Here is an 11,380-nt window from a genome sequence, read left to right as displayed (position 1 = left end):
ATGACATGGACATTCGCCAGTTAGAAGCACAACAACAAACTCCGTTTGGGAAATATTCAGCCGTATCTGCATGCGTGCCTTTTAATTAAAACATAAGGCATAATACAAACTCATCACAGATTAAGCAAAGTAAATATGAAGAGAATGATGATAGGATTTCTTCTCTTAGAAATTTTTGGTTATTTCCAAACTTCAATCTAAAGCCTCACTTTCTGTGAATGTTTTCCCCATATTTATTATTAGCCAATGTGTTTAATTGTTTGTTATTGTACCTTAGCACTGGGAATGATGCCTTCTAAAAATTTTTGCTTTCAGAAAGGCTACAGGAAAATAAGCACCAGAAGTTAAAAAAAAAACCCTGCAGCCAGCAAGATGGATTTTGCAAAGTGGGATAAGATTTCAGTCACAAAAAATACAAATCTTTTACAGTTACAGTTACGTTGCCAAATATACAGAAATAAAATGTAAGAAATGAACCATTTATCAAGGATTCCAAAATAAAGTGAACAAGAACATCATCAAGCGCCAAAGCTTATAAAAGCCTCAAAACATTAAGATTCTCACTTCTACCACAAGCTCAAAAGATACAGCACAAGAGTCAGTTGTTCCTTAGTTTTGTTTTGTACGTTTCACACACCATTTTTCTTCTGGTCACAGAAATTTTGCTTTAATCAATGCCTAGAATATACTTGACTGATGAATGAATAGCAGCTATCAAAGCAGTGGAGAATCTGACACTCCTCTCAAGGTTTTCCACTGTTGTTTTTAAACAGATACATGTTTTAAACACAAAGCATATTCCCATAGATTTATTACAATCTAAAAGGGAAATATGTAGTTAACAAGATATAACTTATCTGAAACATGCTCAGCTAAAACCCAAAAAGAAACCAAGAAGGAACATGATATGCTCATTCTGCCCTGCTCTCCTCTGGCAGTTTGATGTTTATGGTCTCCTACTTCCCATTTGAAAACAGCAAATTCTTGTGGCTACAAGTGATTATGCAAAGCCATGACAAGCGCACCAGCACAAAAAGTGAGAACAGGGAAAATAATTCACTCAGTTAATTATTTGAAAGTTATTTACAATGATAACAACAACAGATTTTTAGATAGAAGCCTGATTTAAGCTGACTGACCCTTTCAGCATTTCTAAAGAAATTATGTATTATAAAACTAATTCAGTGAAAAATGAAAGTAAAAATAGAAGTGATGAGACATCTTCTAAATAAGCAAAGCTGCTTTTACAGCAAAGCTGAATAACTGGAGTGTGGTAAACATACCGCTGTTATAAATAACATCCAGCCTTTTGACATTATTCTTTAGTTAATTATTTCAAATTCTTTATAAGCATTAATGAATCAAGACTCACGGTTCTCCAGCAAAGTGAAGAAAATTACTCCCATATATAGGAGGAAAAATGAAGATACAGGGACCCTCCAAAATTACAGTGGCACACCTGTACGGAGAATTCAGGAGCTCTCGTAGTATAAGAGAAAAAGCATCCTCTCATCCAGATGAGAGTGCTTCCTAAGTGACCAGTTTGTAGGATTTACACATCATTTAATTTTACACAAAATGTTGCATCAATGTTTTTAAATTTAACCATGACTAGTAAATGACTTATCAAAGTTTTATACTGATAGGTAAGGCCCAAGTAAATTCTTTTTAAATGGAAACTCTAACAATTAATCCCTGCTGAGGCATTTTCATGTTCTGCTTCAACACCTAATCATAAAACCATTAAAAATAACATTTCATGTTAAAAATGCTAGCAGCTGCCGAAGTATCGTATACAGCACTGTCAGATTGTAGATAAAAAAAAAACACTAAGACCTAGAACAACAATGATTAGTAAGTAATTGTGTCTCATTACCTTTGTGGTCTTCTTGGGCCAGCTGACCACAGGGACACCCGAAATGGCAAGATTTTGGTCATCATCAGCATGTTCCTTCAGTATGTTCTGTTGCAAATGAAAAGGCCTGTATTAACCAGAGAAATATTTCTCCAACTGAAGAGTGCAGAGACTTACAGAAGACAATACTCCACTCTGATGAAAGATAAGAGTGACAAGATCTCTGCTGACTTGTTACATCTCTCCAAGTTACTTTTGCTTCCAAACTTCCAATTCACACTGAAACTCTCACAACTGTCATTAAAATCCAAGATGTAAAGTTTCTTGCAAAACAGACAGCAAAATCAGCCATGAATCACCTCAAACATTACAGACTTATTTAAAACTGTTGTGTCAAAAAAGACTGGTGCTTTTTCACTGGTATCAGTCTAATACCAGTATCACCTCTCCATTTACACTCCAGCTCACTAAATCCCAAATGAGCCCCACTAGTCACCACAACTAACACCTCTCCTAATCAAGCCTGCAAAGGACCTAGAAGCATCTAGGCTCTGCCACCATTATTTCTGCAGTCACAGGGCATCAAGTGCATAGTTTGGAGCAATCCTCAGAATCCTGAACGTTCAGATAAGTCAAGATACAGGTTCGTGCATTCTAACTTGTCATCTTTATGCATGTGGCAATTCAAGAGCACTGTCATTTCCCCTGGCCTTCCTTCCACACTGATGGGCACACCAGAGCTGCTGTAATCTTGTTCACTTTATGTGATCAGGTAAGGCATTCAGGCTCCTGAGTATTCACTAGGAAAGGATCTGACTCTAGATAGTACAGTATTAAGGAAAAAGATTGGTCTCCCCTCCCTTCCACCCCCACCACATCCTTTTGCTTTGATGCACTGTCCTAGAAATCTCCTGAGTGAGTTGCACTGGCTTACACAGCTTCTACCAATGTGAATCACTCCCATGGCCACATAAGTCAACACAGAGGTGGGGAAGAACTCTTTCTAAGCGTATTCAATTGCGCAGCTGGGAATAGTCCACGCTTGCTTCCCTTGACTCTCTACGTACTTACTAACCTAGCTACAAAGGTCTTCATTTGGAGTTCAGGTAGCTGAAAAAGACAATGAAATGAAAACAAAAAACAAGTCTGAAAGAGGATTCTGCTGTGCTGCTGAAAACTGATGCTCAAATAATCACCAACAGGTTAAGGGGAAAAAAATGCTCCAATAAAACAAACAAGAACTGCAGGTTGGAAATTACCTCATAATAGAATTTAGGAGATAACCCCAGACAATTAAGTTCAACGGTGTTGCTCCCAAGTATATCAACTTCTTGAAAAAAGCTTAATTAGACAACAATAGGCACCAGGCTCTCTCAGTCCCCAGTGTAGAGCTTTAATAATTAGAAATTTCACACACTACACAAAAAGAGCTTAAAATACAGTAATTGTTTTAATAGGAAGTGCACTTGGAATTCATCAGTAATCATCCAGCTAAAGCAGGGAGTAGGATGTCATGTTCCAGGCCCCAAGAGCCCAAGCAGGCAGCCTAGCATCTAAACTAGGGTTTGGACAAGTCTCCCTGGGGCTGGCTTTCTCTCCCTGGAGCTCAGGCAACCTGCTGGATTCAGCTCAATTCCCCAGTCTCCGCTTAAATGACAGATGCTTTGCTAATAGATACTACAGCACCAGCACAGTGCTGCTTCTCCAGATACGATCATACCAGTAAGGCTGTTCCTGATACTGGTTAGTCTAAAAGTAGCACCAATGACCAAAATATGCCATACCAGTACAAGCCCAGTTTTGTCAGCCTGGCACTGTGGCTGCGCTCAAGAGCTTGCACAGGCATAGCCTGGCTGTTAGGAATAAAACCCAGCTTGCCCCAGCCTGACTCTGATGTGGAGTCTGTAGCATAACTTCAGCTGAATACTCGAGTGAAACAGCTAACAACCTTTATGTACAGACTAGTCATTGGCAAGTTAACTCTTGACTGAGCTGAGGTTAAGCAAGCACCTCTTTTCTCACGTCCTTTTTATTTTGAGAGAGTGATCACTGCATTAACTAAACCGTGACCACATTCTGAAAGTTAGTTTTCAATCCTAAAAATGGAAAGGTCTTTTGTATTCTCATAGCAAAGTCAAAATTCTCCAGAACAAGGCGGCAGCTTGAAAGCCGTATAAACAAAGGACAAATTAATCCCTCTTTACTTTGCTACTCTTAGATTTGAAAGCTTGTAAGACAGAAAACCTTAACATTTCCACTAACAACTGTCAGAGACTCTGAGTTCAATAGAAAGCAGAGTATATTCCAAGAACTTGGCAGGATAACGAAGCTTTCTTGTTATCATACGTATCACATGAAAATATTACCCAAGAAGAAATTTAAAAGTATGGCAGTTTATCATCTCAGCCAGCTGAAAACAATAGAGGTCTGAGCAGCAGAACCATAACCAAGCCACATGTGCACTGACCAGTGTCAAGTGTCACCAGTACACAATGGGCTGGAGGAAGCACTTTTCTTCACCTGCTTTTTTTTTTTTTAAAAAAAAAAAAAAAAAAAGATAACGCAAAGCCATGGGGCTCCAGGTAGACAAACAATGTGATGCTCATCCAGCACAAGGCTGCCCGATTCATTACACTTGAAGGCTGTGGTGACAGCAGCAGGTACGAAGGAAAGAAACTGATTAAGTATGTAAGAATTCAGGTTAGCCATTAATTTCAAAAGCACAAAAGCACAGCAAGGAATGACTCCCCTGAAATGCATTCAGTGGAGGGAGGTTTTTTTCCTGTCGTCAGAATGAGAAGGGGGTAAGATTTCTTGGCAAGAAAAAGTCAGAACATATTTCAGTAGATATCATCTGTCTTGCACAAGAATCTTCTCCTGCTGCCAAGGAGTTGCGGATATTTGACAAACTCTTCTTCAAACTGAGTTTCTTCTGCCCTAATGGACTTCCACAGTCCCTTCTGAAGAAAAGCAGCATTCTCGCTTTGAAGTGGGGAAGGTCTGTGGCCTTACAAGGCAGATCTCACAATCCTCTTCCCCAACAGCAGCAAAGGAATTACCATCCTACTGGTAACAGAACAGAAATGTGTGCTGAAATCAGAGGCTGCATACAGACAAGTATCACTGGCAGAGTGTTTTGTGTGGGATGCAGACTGTCACAAAGGTCTGCTCGGCTTTACCTGTCCTGTGATGTGGGATGCAAACTACACCAAGGAGTAAGATGGTTACCTCCCTGTTCTCTTCTTCATAACTAAGTCCACCCCAATTGTATCTTTAGTAGACTGACATACTATTTGGTAGCTAAATAGAATGCAAACACGATGAAACTCTTCCAATCCCCAAGGCCACCAGCTAAGTAAAATTACTTCCCAGTGATTTTTTTTCCTTCTTTTCTTCCTCATCAGCATAGGTATTTTTCTAACAGTTCAGCTGCTACTTAATTTTTAAATTGGGAGGCAGAGTTGTTGCAATGTTTCATATTTCATTTCAGGGCATGTATATATGGAAAACAAGGTACAACGGCAGGCTGTGTGTGCCCCCAACAATAACACCAACAGCAAGGATGTGGGGGCAACCGCTGCCATGTCTTCTGGCTGCTCGCACTGCCAACAGTTACGCTGCCAGGCCTTCTTGTCCTTCTGCAACTTGGGTCAGCTGAGCACCCTCAGGGAGGGTATGTCTATCGGTACAACAGTTTTCCCCCATGTTTGCTGCACATGCAGCTCACACACAGCCCAGCCGCCGACATTTGGATACAGAGTATTGCATCTTCTTAACTGATTGTTCAGATGCCATCTGCTATGGAGATGCTGCTGTCAGCAGTCGCTGTTTGGAGGCCTCCGAGAAGCTCCTTTGGTGGTGAACACAGGTCTCATGCGATACGGTGCCCATACAGCAGAGCTGCAGCCAACAAGAATTTAATTCCTTGTTTGAGCCAAGGGAAGAACTGACCGGCTCCCCAACTGAGGCCCATGTTATGCTCTGCAAATAAGCCTCCCTTGTGCTGCTGCGCTCCATCGATCATGGTGATAAATGGGTTCTCAATCTGCAGAGGCATTACCTTGGCACTTCTAGATTGCTCTGTCCCCACTAGATAGTTGCAGTTAGTTAGGAGCTTATATGACGTGTAAGGAATTTACACAGGCTTAGTTTAGTTTTCAGTCTCCTTTCTCATAAGGAAAATAAATTACTTTACTTCAAAGAGTCTCACCTACTTGACATTAAATAGCTGTATATAGCTATAGTTGTATTTACCACTAAGAGCAGTAATCCAGTCACCCATCCTCAGCTGTATTCTTGCTCAGATGGGAAAGCATGGCTTCTCTGCAAGTTACCCAAATTTGTTCTGTAAAACTTCACATCACTAAATAAAATGGTTTCATTTCTCCAGTTTTAACTACCCCATCCTGTTTTCTGAAAACATTATCTTACTGAAGCACAAAGACAGACTTGAATGTCATACAGAAAAGTTCTTGAGTGTATTTCATTAAAAAAATAAAACTGCTACAATAAACATGGATTTATTTTCTTCAGGAAGAAAATTAAGACTTTCCAAGCAGAGCCAGAGTTTTCAGACTTTCTCTCAGAGCATGTTCTTGCTATGCATTTGTTAAAAATAACTGTCAAATGGGTGCACTAAAAGGGTACTTTTTATAGGCTGTATTATTAAGACATCACATACCCAAAAGTCAGGTTGCCCATGAAATAAACCTTGTGAAATACAGCCGAATACAGTCACTGCACAGATGCTCTGCACAGCTGCTTCTGCAGGATTTCTGCCTCCATTCAGTCACACAGATGACTGGTGCTCTGGATATTCATCAGGGTGAGGTAGAGGTGCCAGGCTTCTGCTCACTCGACTGCTAATGCTATCAGCAAAATCCCCACATTATTTTCTGTACAAGTTGGAAGACTAGTAGCAAAGTAAGAGGGAATATGATTTACTGGTCAAGGAGATAAATACCATTCTGGAAAAATGGACTGTATTTCTTCTTCTGCCATTACGTCTCTATGTGACACAAGGCAAATTTTTTAAACCCAGTTTTCACAGGCAGTCATCAATTATACGTTCCTACTCTTCCTCACACCTGGCTTAGGATCTGGATGCTAAAGATCACAACTTCTGCTCTGCAGAAGTGTTAAGCAATTATAGTTTCAATACCATTAAAATTATCTTTTGCACACATGATTCTTAAATAATGCTAACTTTTTTCAGAAAATCACATCCGCGGCACATAAAACCAGTATCCAAAATTATGGTCACTTTTATCTTAATCTCTTTGCACCTCAGTTCCCTACCTGTGAACCAGAGATAACAACAACTCATCAATTACCACTTGTGAAGCACATGACTACAGTAATGATGAGTATCACTGGGAACCCCAAGGGAACATTCATATCCCCGTGTTCAGCCAAGGGTCTGATCAGCACGACCTACCTAGCACACACCGAGGAGCAAGGACGGAACAAAATGCTGAAGAGCTGCATTCTGCACACCAACCAATACAGGAATCCTGAAAGGACCATTATGCTGGATGTATGCTCAAGGGGCTGAAATCAGTCACTTGGCAACTTTTCCAGCAGCATGCTCTGTCCTTTGAAGGTGGAGGCCCTAAACATGCACCAATATGCTTCTGATTTTTTTTTTTTTTTTTTTAAGGCAACAAACTGAATAAAATAAACTTCATGCTTTGGTGTGACATGGGTTACAAGGAGATAGGATGCTTTGGCTCCACTGCACTGTTCTCTACAGTGCCAGTGAATGGCAGAAAGGAGTAATGGGCTGTCACAACCAGGGTCCCAACACAAGGTGGGAATGGGACACACCTTGTCAGCAACTGCCTCGGACAATTTGCTGATGAGCAAAGGGAAGGCCTGTGTTTTGAGTCGTGGGCTCTACTTCTGACTTGAGAGGAAGCACACTCAAGCAACCACTGATGTGAGCGCAACTCTCCCTAACTGTCCCAATTCCTTCAGAGCACCTAGCAAGCAGATTATGCAACTGTAGGGAGTTATGGAGGAAGCAGACTATATGGGGTTTAATTAATTTATTATGCTGTATTGAATCCCATTCTCTAAAAATTGAGGGCTCCCTTATTTGTGGGCCAATACTGTAAAAAAGATGGGTAACAAAGTTCTTTAGCAGTTCTTTAGACACTGTTCAAGAAAATGTTTGAGTTAACATCCTTTTAAAAGGGGGTCTTACTCTGACTAATCAGTCACAGCCTCACCAAAGATACAGAGGTGATTCCAGAGAAAACAATTCTGCAGCATGCATGATGTTTAGATGTGGTCATGGGCTCTTTAACCAGCAGGGAACCATAAATATCCAGATGCTGGACTACATCCTGATGGTTACATTGTGTGCTGGCAAGGAGAGAAAGTTTAGAAGCAGGCAGTTATCAAAGGAGACGGAACATCAAGACCGCAGCTCTGGGAGACGCACAAAATAAACTGGCAGATGCCCACTTAGTATCAGTTAAAGCACAGTATCACCCAAAAGGGCATGACTTGGGCCTTTTTCTTAAATGTCCCTGTGCAGCTCTCCATCTCTGTAGCTAGTGAATCCACTGCTCTGAAGAGGAATAAGAAAGCACATACTCCTACACGGTGCTTTAACCAGATTCACATATGGTATCTTGCTGTGTTTCAGTAAGCTGTCTCACAGTGCATTGGAGTATGTCATCAAAAGAGCATGCATGATCATATTCTGAACATCTGCACCATTTATTATGTGTTGTACCCCACTCTGGGATTTCAAGGAGGGGCAGGTTATTTTTAAGTAAACTTGGTCTGTGCATCAAACTCAGAAAAGTAACACTACCATTCTTTCTCCTTCACCACAAATCCATATCCTGGCCTTGAAGCTTCATTTTGATTTCTGATTAGATGACGACCGATCACAAAGCAAGCCAGTGAATCTACAGCCACAACTTTGGGCAAGTGCGTCCACTTTCATATACAAAGTGGCTGATTTTGCAAGAAGACTTTCTGAGCTCTTGTGGTTTACCAAAATGAGTGCTGTGTATCACACTTCCAGGCTCCAAGATTATGGAATATGATTCCAGTGCGCACTGTGTACGTTCAGCCTTCTTTAACTGGCTTTGAAGCCTTTTCTAAGCAGCTCTTGCAGTACTCGCACTAAGAAAGTACAGGCTCCCCTTTTACCACATAAACATGTATTTTTCCCCTCAGGTTGTGGCTTACTCAGCTCTTATGTACAGAACCCATGCAGCTGAACCACCATACTGCACACAGAAACAGCACAAAACTAGCAGTCCAAACACAAGACCACGAAGCAATAGTCATAATTTCAAATCAGGCTAAATTGCCATAGTACTGGACCTGCAGAGGACAGGCTGACAATCTCAGTCTTATTTGACGAGCCCCAGCAAAATTACAAGAGTATGCTGCTCTAGCTTTGTTAAAAAAAAAAATATTAATATGCCTATTTTATCTGATGTGAAAACAAGACACAGAAAAGCTAACCACATAGAGCAAAGGGATGCCATTGATCAGAGGCAGGGCTGGGATGAGAAGCAGCAAGGCCATGCTGGTCTTCAGGAGGAATTTATCCCAAGTCAGATGGGGTACCACTTCCAGTAAACTAAAAATCTAAAGAGAATTTCTGTCACTAGTGAGCATTCACTCCTCACACCATTTTCAAAAACAGTATATTGTACCAGTGGAGAGTAATTATCAACCTATAGAGGGCAATGGAGGAAAAGAAAATGAAAAAGGTGAAAGAAAAAAAAGCAACTGAAAACATTAGACATGTATCTTCTGAATTACAATCAAGTATTTACATTTTGTATGTCAGTTAATCAGATATACTCCAGAAAAACACTACACCAAAAAGGGCAGATTAAGACTATAAATATAAACAGATTTTTTGAGATATAATATTTACACATGGGACATAACAAGTGCTGAACTATGAGAGGATCTGAACTTTTGGCCACCAGTGCAACAGTCAGAAAGGACTGCATCAATTAAGTTAGACTGCAAACAGCCATCCCCCAGAGCAGAGATGGCTTTTGTTAGAGGCGTAATTTCCCTCTCTGGCATAGCAGTCTGATATGAGCTGGTCACTACACACAAGCTGCCACCCTTCTGCTGCAGAACTTTGCTTTCTGATCTCCTGCTGTCTCCTATGCCCACAGAATACAATTTGTGTGGATCAGCAAGCTATCACACCCACCTTCATGTCCTCTAGGAGAGCCTGTGGATCTTCAATGCCTTCTGGAACACACTTCTTGTTCTCTGGGAGAGATTCAAGCTTTTCCACCAGGGCTTTTAAACCCTTCAGTTCAAATTCTGTGAGGTGAGTCCATTTGGTTGAAACTTCTGTAGCTGGAGACCCCGTTGGTGTTTTGGGATAGTCCGTGGGGGTCGTCGATTTTACGCTGTCATCTGACTCATTAGACAAAGTTCTTTTTAGGTATTTCATTACTGTGGCTTTTTGTTTTCTTCCTACACCCTCCTTCTCTTCTGAGTGTGTGCTGTTGGGTGAGGAGGAGCCATCCACCAAGGATTTGGAGTTCTTATCCAAGCTGTCATCCTTCTCCTCCCGGATATGGGCATCACAAGATTCTTCATCCATGTCTAACCACGAATCTGATGAATAGCTGTCAGTGCTACGTTTTCTTTTTGCATCTGAAAGTCAGAAAAAGAATGCTGAAATTTTACCTAATGTAATTCTTAGCTTAAACACTTCTCTACCACTGGGGCTAGGTGCTGCCTATTTAAAAGGGCACTGGATAATGCCTAGTAAGTATGCGACAGGAATGGGCTCTATTCAGTTGATTTTTAATTTGGGGGGGTGGGTTGTTTGTTTGTTTGAATGCTGGTTTTCATTAACATCTACTCAGTTCAAATGACTGGGAAACATTTAGGAAAAAATTATGCTTTCTTCAAAGCTTCAGCCCTCTGTGCCTTCAATTAAGAGTAGGCAGAGCTCTTAAGTCACACACAATTAATTTTCCCGCAAATCCGAAAGAGACCCGATTCAGCAGCCTTACAGCTTTAAGAAGACAGTTAACACAGAAAGAGGAGGGGAAAAGTGGTGGGAAAGAGCATGTTAAAATGCTGTACATCATCATTCTTCCAGGAACTCTGCACAACACAAAATCAACTTCTAAATACTTCTCCTCTTTGCAAGCAACTGTTGGTAAAACAAGAACCCCCACTTGTTACTGCATGAATACTCATTGCTCTGAGACAGAGGATTACAATTACGCTTATTTTACAGACAAGAGGCCTAAACACAGTGAGAAATGCAAGGACTGTCACAGAGTTACATGATACTGTTTTTCTAAATGTCATCCCTGATACATTCTAGGTATTTCTTGGGAAAATTTAAAGGCAAGTTGCTGAGTCCAAAGAACTATTGATGTTAATTTTATACTATGGCTCCTCCTAAAAATCCTAACTGTCACCCAACTCCATGCAATCAAGCAGTGAAAGCAATGTAGGAAACTAGTGGCCAAGGTTCCCTAATGCACACATCTTTTCTCATTTATTAGG

General features: G+C 40.7%; 1 protein-coding gene across 5 annotated transcripts in view; it reads right to left on the bottom strand.

Annotated features, from left to right (window-relative positions):
* Positions 1-11,380, bottom strand: part of LOC104130143 (lysine-specific demethylase 2B) — an 86,482-nt gene that overhangs the window by 38,752 nt on the left and 36,350 nt on the right. For all 5 annotated transcript variants that reach the window (XM_035898557.1, XM_035898558.1, XM_035898556.1 and 2 more), the window contains 2 exons: positions 10,056-10,510; positions 1,877-1,963 (listed from right to left, as the gene is read on the bottom strand). In XM_035898557.1, the coding sequence (XP_035754450.1) occupies positions 1,877-1,963; positions 10,056-10,510 (542 nt within the window). The remainder of the gene's footprint in view (positions 1-1,876; positions 1,964-10,055; positions 10,511-11,380) is intronic.

The sequence above is a fragment of the Egretta garzetta genome, unplaced genomic scaffold (assembly GCF_000687185.1).
Source record: "Egretta garzetta isolate BGI_Z169 unplaced genomic scaffold, ASM68718v1 scaffold447, whole genome shotgun sequence".
NCBI lineage: Eukaryota > Metazoa > Chordata > Aves > Pelecaniformes > Ardeidae > Egretta > Egretta garzetta.
This window is presented reverse-complemented; position numbering and strand designations above follow the sequence as displayed.